This window comes from Neopelma chrysocephalum, unplaced genomic scaffold (assembly GCF_003984885.1).
Source record: "Neopelma chrysocephalum unplaced genomic scaffold, ASM398488v2 Primary Assembly neopelma1_22, whole genome shotgun sequence".
Lineage (NCBI taxonomy): Eukaryota > Metazoa > Chordata > Aves > Passeriformes > Pipridae > Neopelma > Neopelma chrysocephalum.
The window spans coordinates 13,902,972-13,924,996 of record NW_020897689.1 but is presented as its reverse complement, the minus strand read 5'-3'; the positions used below and the strand labels follow the sequence as shown (position 1 = coordinate 13,924,996).

Below are 22,025 nucleotides of genomic sequence, written 5' to 3'. Positions count from 1 at the left end.
AGAAAATATTTTTTAAAAAGTATCAAGATTTTGCTTTATTTGTTTAACTTCTAGGATTCAGATATTAACTAAGGTTATAAAATACAAATAAACACTTACTTCAAAAATGTTTAGATGCATACACTATTTGAATACTTACGCTATATGGAAAGACCATGAAATTGTTGGTCACTCTCCTAGCTCATTTAATAATTTCTATCCTATGCAGAAGGGAGGATAATTTTCCCACTTGGATCCATTTTTTGGAACCACAGGATTATCAATCTCTTTTACAGGTTATCTTCTGTCTGATTATTTATTAACTTCATATCAAGTTGGGACCCAGAGAATGCTCTGAAGAGGCTTAACTCCAAAACAGAGCATGTGAACTAAGTTCCACCATTGACCTAGAAAGGGCAAGAATTTAATGTACAAATATATGTCCTTACCCAAAAGTGTTTATCAATAAGCTTTCAGCAGCATGCTTCCAGGTGAAAATCTGGATGAATTGATTAACTTTGAAGAAATGTGCAGTTAGAAAATCTGATGCTTTTATATAATGGATTCCAACAGTAAATAGGGTAATGAGGAGTACCCAATATTTTGATCATTTAAATAAAGTTCATTGTAGACAGTAGATGAAAAATTTTACTATGCTAAAAAGCAGTATGACTTGTCAAAGGAAGCAACAGAACAGATTCATTCTTTTCTTGAAGACATCCCAGATTTGCTGTCTTACTATTTGTGTCAAGGTGGGGCCATTTTATTTCAAAATCAACCATAAATTCTGGTGCCTTGACTTACTACTTTCAAGGCAACTATTTGTCTTAGAATCATAGAATCGTTTAGTTTAGAAAAGATCTCTAAGATCATCACGTCCAACCACCAACCCAGCATTGCCAGGTCCACCACTAAACCATGTCCCCTCAGTGTCACATCTACATGACTTTTAAATGCCTTCAGAGATGGTGACTCGGACACTTCCCTGGGCTTTAACTTTCTATGAATCTCATTGCCAGGCTTTTCATTATAGTAAAACATTGATTAACTAAGTATAATGAGGTTTAGGAGTAACTGTTGAGCATTGAGGGAATTTATTTTGTAACTGATAGAGGCTGGGGGAACATGACATGGGAGCTTTTAATAACTGAAGCAGGGTTAATGTAGGTTCACATGCATATTAGCTCTTATGTCATCCTTAAATTATTGCTCTGTGAGCCAATGAAGGCTGAAAAGAAGCAGTAACTACTCTGATGAATGAAATAAGAAAAATTAGCCATAAGAGAAGTTAATTAGTTTCCTCTTGTATCTTCACTAGAGTTGCCTAAGATTCAGTCTTGGGAAAAAACAGCATTGTAAAGCAAGGAGAAGAGAATTATTTTTTTTTTTAAAGCAGAAAGAAAAAAAGAAAAAAAAAAAGAAAAAGCCTCCTTTGAGAATTAAAGGCCTCCTTCCAGAACTACTACCCTGTTTTTTAAGAGATAAGACTAGGAAGATACAGTGACTGGTCTTCTAAAAACACAGTAAGAAATCAACCTGTAAACTTCAGTAATTGGGGAATTATACCCCATAACCTACGTATACTGTGCTCTTCCTACCTGCAGCAGGAGAAATTTAAAGCCACAAGAAGTAATTGTGATGTAACTGTGTGTGGTGATTCACTGCCTACTGAAGTCAATACAAATATTTCAATACATTAAATCACTTACTAGAGTCCAGCTACTAAAGAACCTAACAGTAACCTGTGCTGGTTTGGACTGGGATGGAGTTAATTTTCTTCACAGTAGCCAGTATAGGGTTCTGTTTTGCATTTGTATTGATAACACGGGGATGTTTTTGTTACTGCTGAGCAGGGCTTTCACAGTTTCAAGGCCTTTTCTGCTTCTCATTCCACCCACCAACAAGCAGGTTGGGAGTGCACAAGGAGTTGGGAGGGGACACAGCTGGGACAGCTGACCCCAACTGACCCAAGGGTTATTCTGTACCATGTGGAAACATGCTCAGCACGTAGATGTAGGGGAAGAAGAAAGAAAGGAGGGACATTTGGAGCAATAGCATTTGTTTTTCCAAGTCACCATAACTTGTGATGGAACCTGGCTCCTGGAGACAGCTGAATATCTGCCTGACTATGGGAAGTGGTGAATGAATTCCTTGTTTTGTTCTGCTTGCATGTATGGCTTTTGCTTTACCTACTAAACTGTCAACCCACAAGTTCTCTCACTTTTACTCTCCTTATTTTCTTCCCCATCCCAAAAATGAAGAGTGAGCAAGGAGCTTGCAGGGCTTGATTGTGAGCTGGGGTTAAACCATGACATAACCAAACTATTATACCACAGGATAAAATAGAACATTACACTGTCAAAATTTACAGTTGTTAAAATGTACCATAACATTACCTAAAATTAATTCAGCAAGTTTTCTCCTTTTGCTAAATCTCCTCTATGAAAATTGTTTCAGATTTTCGATTTTTCCACTAAGTTTTTACTTACCTGACTAAAGATTTACTACTGTTGTTCTTACTCCTCTGCTACTGAAATGCGGCCCTGATAATTCTATCACTAAGTGGCTGAGTTGGTCTGAAGTTATCTCCTAGGATTCCATCAGAGCCCTCTAAAAGTTCAGCACCTTTAACATGTGTCCTCAGTCTTCGAAATTCTTCTATCTGAAAGACATAAAAACAGACATGAAGAAGCTGAGACACATTCTTCACTATGGGACTAATGATCAAAATCAGCCTTGTCCAATCCATTCTGCAGCTTTGAAAATGGGAGCGTTCAGGTACCATATATTAGGGTCAATATACATTAATAACCTTTAAAAATAGTTGTCAGCACTTCTTTTAGGATCTATGACCTTCTTAGCCGTTGCAGATTACATCCTATGAATCAACCTTACAGTTCTGCATTGAGAGTAATCATTCTGGTGCTCTTCAAATAAGTGCATTTCAGGAATAACTTGGTTGAATACAAATTGTTTTGAAATTCTCCTAGTGATTTGTTTACTGCCTGAAACTGTTGTTGCCTTCTAAATCAGAAGAATTCTGAACAGATTCTTAGCTTTAGAGGATGTCTGTTGACATTCTATGTGGAAAAATACAGGTTTTGCAATCAAAACAAAATACTGCTTCAAAAGATCTATAGATGTAGGTACTTAGAAAGTCAAATACAGTAAAAAATAAATATAAAGTATTTCAATTGAGCCAAAACAAATATGTTTCTGGCTTACAGAATCTTTTTAGATTTTTCTAAGTGTAATCTGGTGTAGGGTAGAACACGAGCAGCTTCCATCTCCATCCGTGGTATCAGCATCAAGCGCTGCATGATAAAGAACTGAGACAACAATGCATATCACAGCAATATTAGACTTTATTCTTCAACACTGCTGTCTTTCGGAGTCTGGTATTTTAAGTAAGTAGTTACAACTACTATAACAATTGGGTTTGCTTTAACATATTCACAAGCTGTCTTAGCTGGATACAGCAAATGTATCTGATGGCTGACTCCCCTAACCTCAGCCTCTCTACATTTATTGACCCTTTGGTGCCTCACTATGCAGTTCCACTCTAACTTGAAACTGAAGATAATAGAGAAAGTAAAGTGGAGCTTGCAGTACATAATCATTTAAACATCTAAGATATTATAGAGGTAATTTCCCCATGAAAAACATTCTATGAAGGATTACAGATTACAAGGAAAATGTAAGTGTGATTCCAGAATTAAATTAAATTAGGTACAAAACAGCAGGTAATGGCATTTTTATTCTTATCCTGTCTGCAGAGAATACATTCTTACTGCAACCTGGAAGACAACTGCCTTCATTGTTGTTTTCCACTCTACAGCAGAATTGATATAGACTTATTTACTTGATTTAGAGGCTAGCTCTGCTCTGCTTCATTTTCCTCAAAAAAACAGTGTTCTTGGGAATCAACACAGCTTCTGGCAGCTGAGATATAAAGCAACAGCTTAGACTGCAAAGATGAAAAGGAGAATGAACTGTAAAGCTCCTTGAAAGTGCTTTTTGAGGCAGAATTCTGTTTTGGAAGATTCTTGTTGTTGCTGTTTACTTAAAGAAAGGTGAAAACAAACCCACAACGGGCTTGGAATTGAAAAAGTCTTCAGTACTCAAGTGCTGGCAAATCACTGAATGGATTTTTGTAAAGGTAGCCTCTTTCACCATCTGAATCATCTCTGGAAAGTCTGAGATAATTGCAGTTTAGGAAGGAGCATTTTACAAAAACGTGGCTTTTGTTTGATCTGTTGAGAATGAGATACTTCAAACAAGTACAGATGAAGGACAGGGAAGAGCAGACTCTCTGCAAAGCTGGCATTTGTGATCTGTCTCCTACTGTAACTACAAATGCTCCATCTCAGTCCCCACAGCGAAATCTTTCTCCAGGAGGTACTTCATACAACATAGCTTCCAGTTTCTTCAGTCAGGAAAGTAGAACTGACCTGATCTCCACACCTGCTCTTTAGTCTTCAGGGAAGTCAGAAATTCTAGCCCTACTCCAAGGGGGAATTGCCCAGTCTCTTTGTTTAGTTCTTCATTCCATGTTTCAGACTGCCATGACTGAGACCCTCTATACACATGGTGGTTTGCTTCACTCATGAGAAGTGGTTCTGTCAGAAACGGACACTAGTGTGCTGACACTACTTTTCCTATTAAATTTCCATGTGACAAGGCAGTCTGTGTGCCCTACTCATCCTGATTTACCACATATGGAACCACTTACCATCTCCTCCCAACCCCTCATAAGTCAATGTTCTAACTCCAAACCAACTCTAAATTCTGCAGGACTGCCAATGAAACAGGTGTTTTAGAGGCACATGGCTATTGGATATTCACATACTTTTACCAGAAAGTATGCACTTACAAAAGTTCTTCTCATGCCCAGAAGACACCAAGGATGACCTAGGCCTGTTCACACTGAAATTCAGGATCAAGTTCTAACCAGTGAAGAGGCAAATCCACAGTGTTAACAGTCGCATTTCTACTGAGTAAAAGCATTTAGTTTATATTTTGTAGAATGTTTTTACCACTTCCTGTATTCAAATCCTGAACACTGCATTCTTCTGTTTCACTCACGTGCTTACTGAAGAATAGAACACACAAAACAAAGAATTTGCATGTTTTTTACAAACATTTCTTCTATATGAGGTATAAAAGCATTACCCTTCTGCTTGAAAATTCTACATGCCTCCATGACACCTCCCAAGAACACGAACCTGCTTCTTTCCCATTGCACAGAATACCATGAACCTCTGAGTGCTTTATTTCACAGACTACATAAATTTTGCACAATTCCCAATCCAGCTCCATATGCTAGTTACTATTTCTGTCCTTTAGGAGGTCTTGATTCTGAATGAGGTAGACAAAAGGACTAGAGACCTCGCCATTCGATACAAAACCAATTGACTCTGACAATGAATACTGCAGAATGACAGCTCCTTGTTGCATCATTGTTTAAAATCTCTACTCTGAGTGGCTTAGTCAATGTATTTGTTCTGGGCTTCAGTGAACCGCAAAGCACATTATTCACTAAAGCTCCATTTTTTTTTAAATATAGAGGAAAGGAGCATGAGTAAGTTTTTTTTCAATAATTTCATGCCCTTTACTGGCCTGATAGGAAGGAGTTTTTTATTTTCTCCCACTGCATTTCAGCAGTGTACATGCATGGGCGAGGTATCTCACAAAAACAGTCAAATCAGTTCTTTCCGGGCTGGGCTGTATATTTCAGCGTGAGACAAATGAGGATGATAAAAATCACAAAAGAAGGACAGGCATATGCAAAAAGGGTACTGCAGGGTGCAGCTTTCCTGACAAGCTCCTTTACACTGAGGTCAATAATAAAACTCCAAGAACCAAATTTGCAAGCCCTTATTCTCCAGGGGAGAAGAGTTGCCTGCACATTTTATCCAGCTCTCACAGAATGACCCATGAAGGAAAAATGCTTTCTGATAGAATTGAAGACTCATGTCAAAGAAAATTACTTCCAGTGAGGAAAAAGCATTGTATTCCACGAAAGCACATCTGGATGCTGCAGTCCTGGCTTGCTGTTTTGCTATTCGTATAACCTTTATGCCTTTGCCAAAATTGTTATTTCTCCACTGTTTCAAAATAAGAAAATGTGAAAATACATAGATGTGATGATGTACCACAATTGCAATTTTATTCTTTTTTTTTTTCCCCTTATGACCCATGGTTTGTTAAGCTAATCAATATTGTTATGTTAATTACAGAAAATGAGAACGGGAATAAGTATCTTGTCTCCAACATATGAGTTAATTTAATTAGAGGAAGGAAATAAAATCCTTTCCGTACTAGACTATGTTATTCTTTATTTACTTGTTATTGACACTTAGAACTTGATTATTTTATGGCCTGAAAAATGAAAATAGAAATCCTTGAATTTGTCTCTTACCAGCTATAACCACAGATGGTACTAGTATTTATATAAATAACTTGAAGTTTCATAAGCTGCATTCATTACTATCCCACAGAAGAAAGTTCTACAAGTTAATGACATATGTAAAAATAATGTGTTTAAAACCATTAGAAATGCATTTGCACTGAAATATATGCTTTAATATTACAAGCTGGCTTAATAAAATTAAATGCCTTTACCAGCTTTCCATGGATGACCAAAATGGCATATCCTATATACATCCTCTTATTTTCCACAGGCAAAAGCCCTTGCATTTCTAATTTCTGCTTGCAACCTGCTCTAGATGAACCTGCTTTAGCAGGGCATTTGGACTAGATGATCTCCAGAGGTCCATTCCAACCCCAATTATTCTGTGATTCTGTGATTAAGTGAAATCTCTCATAGGTACTCAGGCCCACATGCACAAAAGAGGCCAGGTATTTCATTGCAGCAAAAATGATAATTACAATTTAAAATCTTGGATTTTTAGGCTACAGGAAAATATTCTGGCCCACCAAAATCTTATTTTGGGCATCCTGGAGACCTTGCAGTACCTTTCAAACTTTGAATCCCAAAATCACCTCCTCTCACTTGTCCCCATATTTATTTTTAATTGACATCTGAAAGCACTACGTGATGCAAGTTAATTTTTTATCCCACCCTGGCAAAAGTTCTTCATGTTCTTAATAATTGTCTTTCCTGCACAACCTTACCTTTAATGTTGCAATCATAACTACTAGTGGGGATTTTTTTCTAATTGATGCTTATCTATGACAAATACAAAGCATTGTGGATCATATTGGCATAAGTCTGCTCCCATCTATCACTCTGCTCCAGTGCCACATCTTACCTGCATACTGCATCAATGGGAAGGAAAAGCTCCTCCATGACTTGTGTGCCCTTTATCACTGCAATATTCTTGTTGGCTTTGGTTCATACCTATCAAAGTAATGCAGCAACACAAACCAGGTACCCCTCACCTAACAAAGGTCAAGACTGTGAATCATAGTCTTTTCCCCAGGCACTATGGGTTACTCTTTTCCCCAGGCACAACATTTTTTTCAGGAGTTTATCCCCTTTGCACCATATTCCATGTTGTTTTATTGTGGCAAATTAATACATAGTAATCCTAACTGAAATTGCATTTATCTAGTTAATTCCTCTTTTGTTCATCCTCTTGCTGTCTCCCATCACATATGGATGGCTTGAACTGTGCCCTCCTCTGTGCACTGACTGGATTAAAAGGAAATTGAGACTACAAAATCTGCAACTAGTAGTATCATACTATGTCTCAGTTTAGCAGCTGTGGACTTTGTATCTCTGATTAAGTCCTCTTACTGTACCTCTGATTAAGTCCTCTTATTTATCCATATTATACCTGAACAATTAGCTGCCAAGTTACAAAATACACACTCTCTTTAAAAGTTATTCTGGATCTAATAATGCCAACAGAATGCTATTTCCATCTACTCAGTAGTAAGCAGCCACAAGATTTACCTCTTCATAAACAAACAAATAACAGATTTATGATGGGATACATTTAAGTTGTAGCTACCATACAAATAGCTTATTGGGAGCTATTGCTTTTATCCTATGATCAGACCCAGAATTCAATTTCCATATGAAAATAAACACTGCCAATTTCAAACTGTTAAAGTTTGTAAAATATTGTGCTGGCATCACTAGCAAAATTTTACGTTATTAAAGCTGAAATAATTTAAATCTGAATTTATCACCTTTGATTTTTTTTTCCCTTCTGTTTGTACATGTTTCAGAACAGGCAATGAAAATGAATGTATTCAGCTTCAGGGATTCTAGAGAGTTTCACTTAAATTAAACCCACAGTCCTCCAGTTGGGATTCACAGACTGTGGGAGTATATTCATCAGGAGTTTTAATCGTTTTTACCATGATTATTTGTAGACAGATTTGAAATGTTTTCTGTAGAAAGCCTCACGACTGTAAGATATAATGTAAGAAAAAAAACCAAACACTTTAAAATACATATGTGTGAAATCAAATTTAAATAGGTAGTTTCCATTTGACATTTATTATAAAAATGAATATAAAAAGAGCAAGATAAATTAAATATAGTTCAATGCAATATAGCTAGCCATAACTACGTTAACATTTTTCATTCTCCAGGACATAGTGTCTCCCTATGCTTTTTTGTTCCTTTAACATCAAAAAGCAGTGATATTTGAAAGCTTACAATAATGAAGAATTGAATTTCTTTTGCCAATTGACTTCTTTCTTCTTCTTGCACTTAAATAAAGAATTATTTTAAATGCAGATGATAAATGATAACAAGGTTTTTCATCTCTGACCTTTGCGTTGCTTTCAATGACTCAAAAGGTTTAACCTTTACTTGAAAAGCCATGTACTGATCTAATGGGATCTTTAAGGAGAACAGATATAACGTCCTGATATATATATTTGCACGCTATAACCTTTAGCTCATAACCATATTCCAAGGTCACTTTAAGCACAGCTGTTACCTGCACTTGGGACACAGTCAAAGGGTAGCGAAATAGTATCCAGGTGACACCTTCACTGCAGGGTGGAATGGTTAGAGAGCCCTCATACACCCAGTAGTCACGCAGCAGAGGATCTGAAATTAAAAGAAATATGGAATTTTAATGAAATCGAAGTTAATTGTGTCTTTCAATTATGACCGCTTATGATAGCCATGGGCCTGCTCAAATGATGAAGTTAGTATGCAGTAAGCTAAGGTGTGAACTTATAACCTGCCAAGCACTGTCCACTGCTTTCTCATGTGAATGTATATGAGCTTGTGGTCATTATATTACAGTAACTTTCCACTGCAGACGAGTATTTTAAATATAAAAATGACTCCTTAGAGATGTGAAAAATAACATGTGCACAACTCTTTAAACTAACACAGCAAATAAGTAATATTGTGAGAAAGAACTCCTGTTAATGTCAAAACCTACAAGAGCCATCCAATTTTGAAGGCAGAGGGGTTGGAGTGATCACATTTTAACTGACTTTTACATTTAGGATACGTCTCAAGGATGAATTTATTCCGTTTTTTAGAAAAAAGTCAGTGAAAATTCAGCTCAAGAAAAACTTTACAGTTTGCAATTCTGGTGACATATTTTTTGAGATGCACTGGTGCCTTCTAGCTTTGGAAAAGTGAGTTTAATTTTATGTGGAAGGGGGAATCATGGTTTATTTTAGAATTTTTTAAGTTTATAAATTTATTTATAATTTTATAAATAGCTATTAGAATAAACAGTTGTCTATGAAGGGAATGTACAATGTTTTGTCCAAGCAAAGTTTTGACTCTACATACAACACAGAGACCCCTGGTGGCCTAGTGGTTAGCGTGCAGGACTTTCACTGCTGCGACCACGGGTTCGAATCCCCGGTCTCCTGGCCTGATGGAGGTCGTTAGCCCTGTGAGGCCATCCATCTATGAGAAGGACACTCTAAACAAACCTACGTCCTGAGGACCTCACTGCCATTGTCCAAGCTTGCTTGGCCCCGGCAGATGAACCTTAGGATTAAAGGGTGGGCTCAGTTCAGCGCAGGCTGTGTCTCACCTAAAAAATCCATTGCGCAGGCTGGAAAGGTAAAAGACCTTTCCCCAAATCTTCGTTCGCGAAGATGGGCCATTATTATTATTACATACAACACATATGCTTTTAACTATTTTAATTACTTTAACTATTTTAATTTTAATTTCTCATGGATTCCAATCATGCTGCACTTCACAAGGCTTTCCTTTGCTGCTGTAGCCCAAACAGCCTAAGAAGTATGGAGAGGAAACTGCCTGACTGTAAAAGAGGGGACAAGAAAAAAACCTAGAGAGGAACTGGAGACAAAGGGTGATTCATCATGGCATGGAGAGCTAAGGGGAAGATAGAATGGGAGACTGGAAACATAAACTTGCTTGGTCGAACTAACCTGTTTTTTCACTATTAGTTTTTCCACTACTTAGTCAGAGGAATATCAGCGGAATTAAATCTTGTTAATGAAGCCTGTGATTGTCAGTGAATGGATTTTTTTTATTGGTGTAATTTTCTTTCTCAGTTAGGGAATTACACAGCAAATCCACTGACAGCAAGTTGCATTATCAAACACTCAAAAGTTAAGAACTGCAAGAATTAATTCAGCCCATCCTGTGCATGCATTGTGACACTGTCTTGTTACATGATCATGTATGTCTTTTCTGGAGAATCTGTCATCATTTACTTGCAAAGATGGATGATTTTGTTTTAAAAAGCATCTAATAACACTTGGATTTCTCTGTACAATATTCTGTACTTGGTCTTCTTTTTCCCATGCTCCTCAAATCCTGCATGTTAGAAGGACCATATTTTCTCATTTTTCATATTTCTAGTGTACTCGTTTCTTCAGTGCCTGAGTGCTTAAGTGAATTAATTTATCCTTCCACATCTCTGTGTGGTGAGGAAGGATGTATTACCCCCACACTTTAAAGCTGGGAAACTGAGGCACAGAGAAGTTAAGGTCAAATGCATCTATTCATTTGAGGTGTTCAATATGACATGCTTAGAACCTGATTTCTCTGAGTAGTTAATTTTCTATAGCACTTAATACAGTCAGAGCACTGCTCCCATTGACTTCTCTTGGAGGTGTAAGCACTCAGCACTTCTGCAAATCAGACCCCATGATCTCAAGTCGGGCACCTAGAAAATGAGGAACACATAGTTAGAGATGACCTGTGGAAATTTTGGGTTATGTGACTTGATCAACATCAAATAGGAACTGTGAGGCAGGGGTCCTGTAAAAATAAATTCTGGTCATGCAATTAGGTGATGTTTTATAATGCATATGCATGAAGAAGCACAGGCAGCCTTAATTCCTGCAATTCCTAATTGCTGAGCACTTCACTTTGCAACATAGACACTATCGTTTTGATATAGTTAATATATTTTAATGTAGACCTGGGCTATTTTGAAAAATTAAAGATCTTGCCACTATATCACAGAATTTATCTCAGATGGATTCCTCAATTTTTAGAAACATTGTTTTTAGAAATGCATTTTTTAAGTCACATTTCTCACTGATATTCTTTAGCTGTTAGTTATATGTTTGAATATGCCTCCCTTTGTCACTACTCCTTCTATGCTATGCAACTCTCACTGTATTATGCCATTGTCTTTTGATGCTGCCAAAAAAATACCTTGTTAAGTGGGTAGCCTTACACTTCCTATTTTATGCCCAAGTAGAGAAAGGAGTTCACACTGCTGCCTCTCTAGGTGGGATGATAAATCCTCAAGAAAACTAGCCACAGTGTTGCTAGCAGTGCAGAGACTACAGTATTATGTCTCACTCACATGACAAAGGTGTATATTTACAGTAAATTCTGATGGACTTCATCCCTATCCTGTCAGCACCAGTAGGTGCAAAATGCATTACCACCTTATGGGACACACTCTCAGGCTTGCAACTTAGGCTAAGCTTTGGATCAAGATTGTCTCAGCCTCTCCAATTAGCTAGTAATCCACACATGCAAAGTAAACAAAGGCACCTACCTGGCAATAAAGAGTTGGGATTAAAACAGGGTATTGTTTTGGACTTTCCCTGAAAAAATGAATACAAATCAATCTCATCTCTAGTTTCTTATTAAAATGCTGATGAATGGAGAGGTAAAACACTTTCTGTGTTCTTACAACATTAAGCCCCACACTCCTGTGCAAAGCAACCTCATTAAGAGCTCCCATTTAATTATCATTGCATTTGTCCTTGCAGCTACACAAACACATATTTTTATTCTATTTTATATTTTATTTCTAAGGTTATCTCAGGAATTTGTTAACTTCCTGTCTTTAGTACCTGGGCTTCTTCCAGGCCCCAGCCTTGAAATTCTCTATACAAAATTCAGGGGTTCCATACAAATGAATTAAAAAAACCAAGGGCCAAAGTGAGCTTTTTCTTAACTAATGTGGATAACATTTAATAAAGTAAAGCAGGTTCCACATATTTAATGCAAAAAAATTTTATGTATACCAAAGTATGTTTGATGCTGACCCTCTAAAAATCATCATTACAACACACTTCACACAATGAAGGCTGTCCTCTCAGTAATGAAACTACAGAGTTCCATACACTACTGTTTTCTCTGACACCTTCATAAGCAATGAGTTTGCAGTATTAAACATCATGACTGAAGTTTACCATATATTATTTGAGTAAAAGTTATTTTATTTTCTAATTTTTCTACACTTCAACATCCACTGTAGTGAATGGCTAATCTCTTCAGACCAAAGAAAAGCATGTCATCAATACATCTCAAAATTCTTTTAAAATCAAAGGTATGTATGATTACTTCTGTTACAGATCATAAAGTAGAGAGATGAAAGTAACTCGCCCAAGGTCATTTAAGATAGCAACATTCTGGATATCTTCTCAGTCCTGCTAGGATTAGTATCTCTCCTTCAGGATCCCCACACAAAATCCACCTGACAAGTCAGCATTGTGTTCCTGTTGATTTCGCACTGCAATTTAATATGGGTCCTCATTTCATCTATTCTTTTCCTCTACAAATTAAAACCAGATAAGTTTGGAGATACTGCTCCTGGCATTTGCTAAGCATGTAGTAGTGCTTGCATTCACGCTGACTCCATTATAATCACTGAAAAGGTAGGATTTCCAATCAGTTATTGGTATAGATCAAACTTTCTGGACACCTGAATAGAAATTAACTACTAAGATAATGCAGTTAATGTAAAATGTTGAGATTTTCACGCAGGTCACCAAATGATGGCTCTCACATGTGGTTTCACTACAGACATATCTGAAATCTTCCTCTTGGCTTCATACAAACTCTTTGCTCACTTCCTCTCTGGTCAGTGAAGGAAGCATTTCTTCAGACAATGTCTTACCTTGTACTGGATGTCCTGGAGAATTTCGGTTACAGCCTTTAGGCCTACATGCTCTTTTCCTATCTGAAATACAGCAAGTGAAGATGAGTTTAAGTATCTTGCTATTTCAGAAACTGTGAGGCAAAACAGAGGTCAACCAGACCAGTAAGTTCTAGAGTTGTTTTTAGATAGGCTACACAAACTTCTGTTAACCAGTGATACATGGCAACTTCAAATAATTAAATCATTATAAAACCACCAGCCAAAAGTAAACAAGGTTTAAATACTTTAAAGCAGAGACAGAAACTCACAGAAAAAGAGTCACAGTTAAGTCCAGTAAGTCTTGACTAACCCTGTTTTGCAGCATACACTCTATGTGGAGTCAAAATCATGCAGTATTATGACACATAAATGCCAAGGATACAGTTTGTCCTTACCAATTTTTGTCAGAAGAGTATACAGAAAGGAACAGAGTGAACAAGCATGACAGACACTTTTTGAATTTGTTCCCACAGCATTGCAAATCTGTGGGATCCCAAATCTGGCCCAAGGTATCTCTGAAGCTCGGGGGAGTTTTTTTCCTGTCTTCAGAGCACATAATGGCAGATTCCCTCCCTCATGACACCTCTGGGATCCTGCCAGTGAAAGCTGGGCTCCCAGCAGGCTGCAGCACTGCCTTTACCAAACACCTTTAAGGCACAGAAGATGAGGCTCTCAAAAGAAACACAATGTTGAAATAAGAGATTCTAATTTTACATGAACGTAGTTCACTCTGCACACTGAATTCAGCTGCTTCTGACCCAAATAACCCATTTCAGGACCCAAGCTTTTACCTTCAGAACAACATTGTCAAAATCGGAAGACACAGAATGGCCTTCCACTTGACTTCTTTGTCAACATGCACACATATGAGGTGAGGAAATAAGCCAGCATGAGTAAGAACGTGAGAGCTAGACCCTGAAAAATTTGTTTGCTCTTTGTTTCACTTGGAATCGAATGACACAGTAGTCACTGGAAGGAAACAGTTGAATGTCAACAAAAGGTACTTTGTTATTTCTATGAATTTAACAGGATTTTCTTTTGTTTGAGAACAGAATTTCAATCAAAAACCTTCAAAGTAGGTAACAGATATTGAAGTCACTTCAAAGATACTGTTTCTAAATTAATAATCCCCAAGGGCTGTCACTTATACCAGTGAAAATATTTTCACTGACCTTAAAATGATGTATTTGAGAAGTGTGTGGTGTAAAACTATATTTTCATGCCTTTACCGGGAAAAAATGGTCACTGAATTTCCTCTCCCTGATCCTTTAATAAAGAGCATAAATATTATTTTTCCCTGGTCAATTGTAATTATATGATGCCTTTCTTGGCTAATGAAAAACCCTTTTGGAATGCTTAAGAACACCGATGAAGGTGAGAGACCAGAAGTTGAAAATGTATCATTGAAGTTCCAGATTTATTTAAGAACTTATATATAACTTTCTGACTAACTTGAAGGTTACCTCTGCTGGAATGAGAAGGTGACTTATATAAGCAATTATCACACAGCCCTCTAGGATACAAAACTGAAGACTTTATAACTTCCATTTTTAGCAGTTCTATCTGAGTGTTGAGGCAGTAACCAACATAGCTTCAAATTCAGAGGTAAAGCTCAAAGGCACTCATAAACTCGTTATGAAATACGACAAATTACTAATATTACTGTGAAAGAAAATCCATTGGATCTAAGCATGAACTCTAAACCTCTTCCTGCAAACCCATTCAAATGAAACAGTTTGCCATTCCTCCTGAGGAAGATGAGAATCTGGCATTTGAGGACTAAACCAGAAAATCTTTATAGGGTGCAGACCTTGAAAAACCTTCAACAGCAATTAGATTATGGCATTAACTTCCCAGCTTTCATTACACCTTGTTCCCAGGAAGCTTTAAGCCTCCTCATTGCAGGCTTTTCTGAGGGTCTGTGGCAAGACTTGTTAGCACTCTCAGTCTCTGAAGAAGTAATATGACTCCCTGAACAGTAGGCCTGGCCAGAAATGGAGAAAAACATCACAGAGATAGTGAAGCACTCGTACATCTTGACAGCCCTCATTCTGCCCTCAAAGGAATGGAGGTTGGATGTCCACTTATGGCCAACTATATATTATCTCTTCTTTAACTAACATAATCCCAATATCCTGTTTAAACAAGAATTACTTGGCACATCCATAGAAGATGTGACTGAGAAGTATCTTTTGAATAGAATACTAGCAGTCATACATTGTTTTATGTTATGAAATCACTACAAATTAAATAAAATGGAAAGGACGTCATTATCCTCAGACAAATGACAGTGCTTCATAACAAGTGTAACCCAGGAAACTTACCTGCACAAACAAAGCAATAATAGCTATGCCGTGCTTCTTCCCAACCGCCTCATCAATGCTGCTGTACAGTGTAGAGTTCCAGTGCATTAGATGAAGCTAAAACAAAGCAGTGCAAATAGACTGATAGAGAAATATGTTTTGTAATAAAAAACCACCAGCAATTAACATCAGTTAACAAAGCATTAGCATGTGCATGACATGTATGTGCATGTATAGATAAGTGCATTACTATTGTAAATATCTGAACATCAAGAATAAAACATCAGCTCAGATAAAGTGATGCATAGCCACTTACCAAATATATACAGCAAAGGTGTGAATGATTGTACTAATTATGATTTACCAACTCACTCACTTTGAATACTAAAATAACATCAGCTATTGAAGCCCATCAACACTGCCTCTCAGCCATCCCACTGTCTCCCACGGTAGGAGAATTATTATGGACAGAGGCTGTCCAAACACATGTTAGACTGACTGACTCTACTATCGTAACATCATGCCTCTTGAGATGAGTTACTCAAATGTCAGTAGTAAGAGCAGAAGTGATTTTGGGAAATGTTAAACATAGAGAAAGTCAAGCAGAGAAAAGTGGCTGGAGGATCACCTTAGGACAGCCATGAAAGAAAGGGATGGTAAAGAGGAAAGTATGAGCCCTCGACTGCCTTCTTCCACAGGGCAGCAGGGCCTGCAGGAGTTAATGCATGAAACCATGGCAGGCAGTACATATTGGATAACAAACACAAAGTCTGTTCTGGTGAAGTGTCATAGCATGATTTGGGAAGTGGTGTTTTAGCAAAGTGCTGGAAGACAGATTATCAGGTGGTTGGAAAGGGGGGGAAAGAAGGTGGGGGAAGGAAGATGGGGGGTAAAGAGAAAAGTGCTGTAAAACAGAGTGACAGTTTGGGGGGGAAGGAGGGAGGGAGGGAGGAAGGAAGGAAAGAAGGAAGGAAGTAAGGAAGGGCACTCAGCTGAAAGATAACATACATTTGGAACATGAGTTTTTCCAAAAATAATGCTAAAATGTAATCTTTGTGACTAGGTTTGATAACACTGTAGAACTTGAACATACTAAGCACAGCAGCTTTGAAGTTTATCTGTCAATTTTTGCACATTTCACAGAGATAAAACAGCTAAGAAAATACAAACTCTTAGACTTACTTCCTGTTGTAAAATCATGATCAATATTTTGCTCAGTCATGTGTCTAAAGAAGTTAAAATGACACCCTGATATCCAACGTTGTTTCCACCTTCAGCAAAATTAGTTTTTAAAACAGATAACATGTCTTCCTATTTTGTGTTTTATTTCTTCACAATAACAACCTCTGTGAAATGCTTACTGCCCCTTAGACAACAGGAGTTCACTCAGGCATTTCAGCATCCCAGAAGATGAGTTCTTCAAGCAATCAGTCTCCACTTATTTAATCTCCAATAAGAATTTTAGGCACTGCTCTTGATGATTATCATTTCAAAAGTAAATACAAATATTTAAATGAACATACTGTAAATTGATTTAAATTCCAGATTATCATCCAAATAATTCTATTCATTCTGATCAAAAGTGTCTGCTGCAGCAAAAACATGCAACATTTTTCTTAAGAAATATAATAATTCATTTGCATATGAGAACACTAATACAAATAATCTACTTGCCCATGGCTACAAAACTTGTAGACTTACAAATGCTCCCTGTTAGAACTAAGCTATTTATTACCCATGGATTTACTTTGTGTTGTGCATTTCATCATGTATAAAAAGCTTTGTTACACATTTGATTTGTCTTTGGATTTTAAAGGAACAAAACCAGAGGATCAAATAATAAGATTTCAGTCTCCAAGGCTCCCTTTGGCAGGCACAGAGCCACCACCACCCAAGAAGATAAAGCCAAAGCACTGCACTTTTCCACAGATGAGCCTGGCATTCGTACCAGCTCGTCACTAGAGGGGGATCACGGAATCCCACAGTCCTCACCAAAATCCTGACATTAAGAAGGAAATGTGAAAGAAAAAGTTTGGAGTGACTGCAGCAGGGATGGCAGCGTCCTTGGTACAGTGAGAACAGCGCTGCATGGCATGTGGCACAAAGCTTGTCCTTTGGTGGCTGGAACAACAGCACCAAGGGCAATCGTCAAATGTAAAGAGACCGTGACTTTGCCTGTGTCAACAGGCAGGTTTTGGCTGGAGCTGCTGTGGCATTCAACGTGTTGTACTCCTTTGGAGGTGAAGTCTAATCTGATATCTGTCTGCATTTGGACAGCAGCAGGCTTTTTATTAAGATCTGAAAGGAAAATATTGAGTCCAAGAAAGGGGAAAATGAGCAAGTGCTTCAAACCGTACAAGCAATGAGTCCAATTTATCCAGAAACATATATTTGTCCTGTTTTAGGCAGCAGGCTCATCAGGGCAGGGACTTTCCTATGATAAGGCTGTATCATGTAGAAAAAGTACACCAAAACCTCTGTGTAATACTGTAATGCATTGAGAGTTATAGAATTAGCCCATTCAACAGCCTGACAGGAAGATGTGATGCAAAATATGCTCATCTGATGCATGAGAAAAGAACCATAGTGCAAGGGTATCTTTCGGTGTCTGCATCCTCTCCAAATCTCCTTCCTTTCCACTAGCTCAATAGAGATCAGAATGGTCTACTCAAAAAAAAAACCAAAAAGACAACAACAAAAAAAACTCACCACCATAACACCAACACCACTTGAATATAAGGAAGAACTTCTTTCCTGTGCAGGTGACCACACACTGGAACAGACTGCCCAGGGAAATTGTGGAGTCTGGATATATTTAAGAACTGTCTGAATGCAAACCTGTGCAATGTGCTCTAGGATGACTCTGCTTGAGCAGAGAGGTTGGACCAGATGACCCACTGTGGTCCCCTTAGCCTTACCCATTCTGTGATTTTGTGATACCATAAAGACAAAAAACGGATGTATTTAAAGCTAATGTTGACACTCCTAGACTGGGTTCAGGTTTAATAATCAGCATTACTAAAGGTACTGAAAGATAGGCAGTCAGCACTTTCTGGTCCAAAGGTTTCTGTAACTTTGAGGTTCTGCTCGAGGATGTTTAAATTCCACTGTAGGGTCCTTGAAACAAGAATTATCATTTTGTATTGGATTGCTAAAGCCCGAAGTAGAACTTCTGATCTGTGTTTAAGATGCTACTGTGTTACTTCTTTAAAGGTGGTAAGAATTACAGTGGATTAGTGATATATATTTTACACAGCGGGTTGCAAACTTGCTGTCATAGACACTGTGGTGCCAAACACTGTCAGCAGGTTCACAAATGAGCTAGATAAATTATGGACAAGTCAAAAAGAGACACTAAAGAAAACAGGTAGAGGGTACTCCTAGTCCTATGATGGTAAATGAATAGGGAATAAACCAAAAAGTGGTCAGGCTTACGTGCTCTTCCTACACAGCATCCCTTGTTAACCCTGCTAACAACAGCACACTGAATGGACTGTTCACCTGATACAGCAGGGAATTTATTCTATTCTCATGTCCTGAATCAAGGTGATATTCAGAATTAGCTATTCACAGAAAACATTCTGTCATTAGGGATTTACAAACCTAAATCAGACAGGCAACCTAAAGGAAAATAATAATCAATACCATAATATTTCCTAACAACAGGCTTATATGCCTCATATCTTTTAACTCTATAAGGCCATGCATGCACACTAAAATAAATAAACAAATGTGGACATGTACTTAAAAAACTGGAAGTCAAATCAAATTATTTCTTCTACAAGGTAGGAAAAATGTAACTCAGAAGGGGGCTGGGAAAGTACATGAAAAAATGATTCAGAAAGTGAAGTAGCAAGGAAGTAGTAAGCGAGTGTCTGTAGTAAAGTGTTTTTTCCCAATCATGTTTTATCCTGTGTATTTGTGGTTCTCTGGAGCAGTTCTGACTCTTGTGTGCTCTTTTTTATTTCTAATATGACATCAGATATAAATATCAGATGACAGATTTTTAGAAAGATAGCAAAAAGTCTATAAACATTACAAAATTTGAACTCTTGAGAGTACAGTCCACAAACAATATTGTCTGTAACTCTTTTTAATATTTAGTGGAATCAAATATGCAGAGAGGAAAGACCCCAGTGGTTTCACAAACCTTGAAACTCTCAATATGATATAATGCCCATGCACATGGACAACTTCATATCCATGCATCTGTGTCTTACAACTAGGAATAATCACAGAGGCTATTAGATTAATGTTCTGTATTTTAATAACCTTCACTTACAGATTGATTTGAGATAGCTGCATAAAAAGTGCACACCCATAAGGGGTGCCAGTCCCTGATATGAACATAACCATGTGGGTTTTTTTAAACAATCAGCTGCAGTGCATTGGCAGCTTACCATTGTGTGGTTCTCATTCAGAGTACAAAGAAGTGGCACATGTCAGTATGGCAGGAGAGGCTGTGCTCGAATTATTAGCTAATGTTTTGATACTTGGTAGTTATGATGGTTATACACTACCAAAATCTGTCAGCTATATGGTTACCGATTATCAGTGGCTGGCTTGACTACCAGAGAGTATATTTTTCAAAATAATAAGAAAGGTGTGAGAAAGTCCTTAGCACTCAAAAAATACATTTTTCTCTTGGAAAAAAAATAATTTGGAGCCTTTTAGCACTCCAGCCGTAAATCAAAGAATTGTAGCAGTGACTTCTTTAAAATCAGATAAAAACTCATGAAGGCAAACACCTCCTGCTTCTGCCCATGCTGCACTGTTCCAAAATTTGCAGGGGCTGGAGTGAACTGATTCCCAGCAGAACAAGGGATCCCGCTTGGACAAAGACTTGGATTCGGGAATTGGATTTCTGGGGGTCGCAAACCACGACAATAATAAAGTACTAATAAAGTTGATCTGTTCTGTGAACAGCTCAAGAGACTCCTTCACAGGGAAGATTACAAAGTTAATTCTGGGTAGCAGAGCAAACTCCTTCAAAGGATTATTCTGTATGGAACAAATTCTGAGAAACTTCTCCATTTTCATCCAGTTCCCACTCAACCAAAAGACTACTGATCCCAATCCTTACTTACAAAAAGCTGACAGACATTAATAAGGGGCCTATCATAAAACAAGACTTTCTCAAAATTGAGTAAGGACCTGAGATTCTGTCTTTAAAATCAATAAACAAATGAAAACACTACCCTTAAAACCACTCCTTTCTCTACCACAGAAATACCTTTTATGTCAATATGAAAAGGCTTGGGATGGTAGATATTTATACAAAATCAGAGTCCCTGGGCTGACAGATTCTGACAGGAATCAAAGTCACTTTATATGACCTAGTACATTTATCAGTTCTGGAAGTGTCTCTCAATAAAAAACACCGTTACAAAAACATATGGTTTTCCCCTGGCTGGGGCACTGACTGCTCTGTCGAAATCTGCAGGGTCCTAAGCTCACTGAGAGCAAAAATGATCTTCTAAGCTCTGTTGCTGACCTTACTTTATTCCCAGATCACACATAATACATATAATGACAGGATAATTTATGTCAGAAGTCACCTCTGAAGTTCAATCATTTCACAGCAGCACCAATTTCAAAGTTAGCTACTAATTCAAAGTTAGATCAGGTTGTTCAGGTCCTTGTCTCACTAAGCTTTGCATATCTCCAACAATGTAGATCCCACAACTCTTCCAGATATCATTTTCTGTGTTTGCCCTCCTCCATAATGAAGATTTTTTTCCTCCTCGTACCTAATCAGAATCTCTGCTGTTGCAGCTTGTGTCCCTTGCCTCTTGTCCTTTCACACTTCCCAGGAGTCTCTGTTCAGGAGCCCAGGCACAAATTGCCTATGATGACTGACTCCTGAAGGATATCTCTTCCTGAAACCCCCTCAGTGAATGACCATGTTTCACCTAAGCTTACTTTCAGATAAGCTTTCCTAACTCTTACAATATCAGTAAAGTTGCTACTAGCTCTAACTCTTACAATATCAGTAAAGTTGCTACTAGCTCTGTCCCTTGCTGCAACATGCTAGTGTGCACCTGCCACCCAAACGCCAGACCAAACATAAGACAGGCTAATTCTTTACTGGAAAATACACTCTGAAATAAATCACAACTCATCTTCTGTTATGATGTATCTGATTAATGGTAAGGGGAGAAGAAGGACTCTACTCCAACATTTCTGCACTCTTATATGATCTTAATGTCACAAATTTGATATAAACCCACACAATCTGGAATGTCTTGTTACCATAAAAAGCAGCTCATATGCTGTAACTCCTTTCGTTATGAATACTTATTGCTAAACTACTGAAACCCTAACTTACTATTGGCACCCCTAAAAAACACTGTTCAATGTACTGTGTTTCCACTGGCTAAGTCAGGCAGTTTGGAACAGAGCTCCATGGGATACAAGGGGAAATGTG

General features: G+C 37.7%; 1 protein-coding gene across 2 annotated transcripts in view; it reads right to left on the bottom strand.

Moving 5' to 3' along the window:
* The window catches only part of CA8 (carbonic anhydrase 8), a 50,445-nt gene that overhangs the window by 10,645 nt on the left and 17,775 nt on the right, over positions 1-22,025 (bottom strand). Inside the window, exons 4-8 of one of the 2 annotated variants that reach the window (XM_027707383.1) lie at positions 15,620-15,715; positions 13,275-13,337; positions 11,925-11,973; positions 8,901-9,013; positions 2,469-2,641 (exon numbers count right to left, since the gene is read on the bottom strand). In XM_027707383.1, coding sequence (XP_027563184.1) covers positions 2,507-2,641; positions 8,901-9,013; positions 11,925-11,973; positions 13,275-13,337; positions 15,620-15,715 — 456 coding nt within the window. In that variant the 3' untranslated portion in view covers positions 2,469-2,506. The remainder of the gene's footprint in view (positions 1-2,468; positions 2,642-8,900; positions 9,014-11,924; positions 11,974-13,274; positions 13,338-15,619; positions 15,716-22,025) is intronic. The other variant, XM_027707446.1, reaches the window with a different exon arrangement.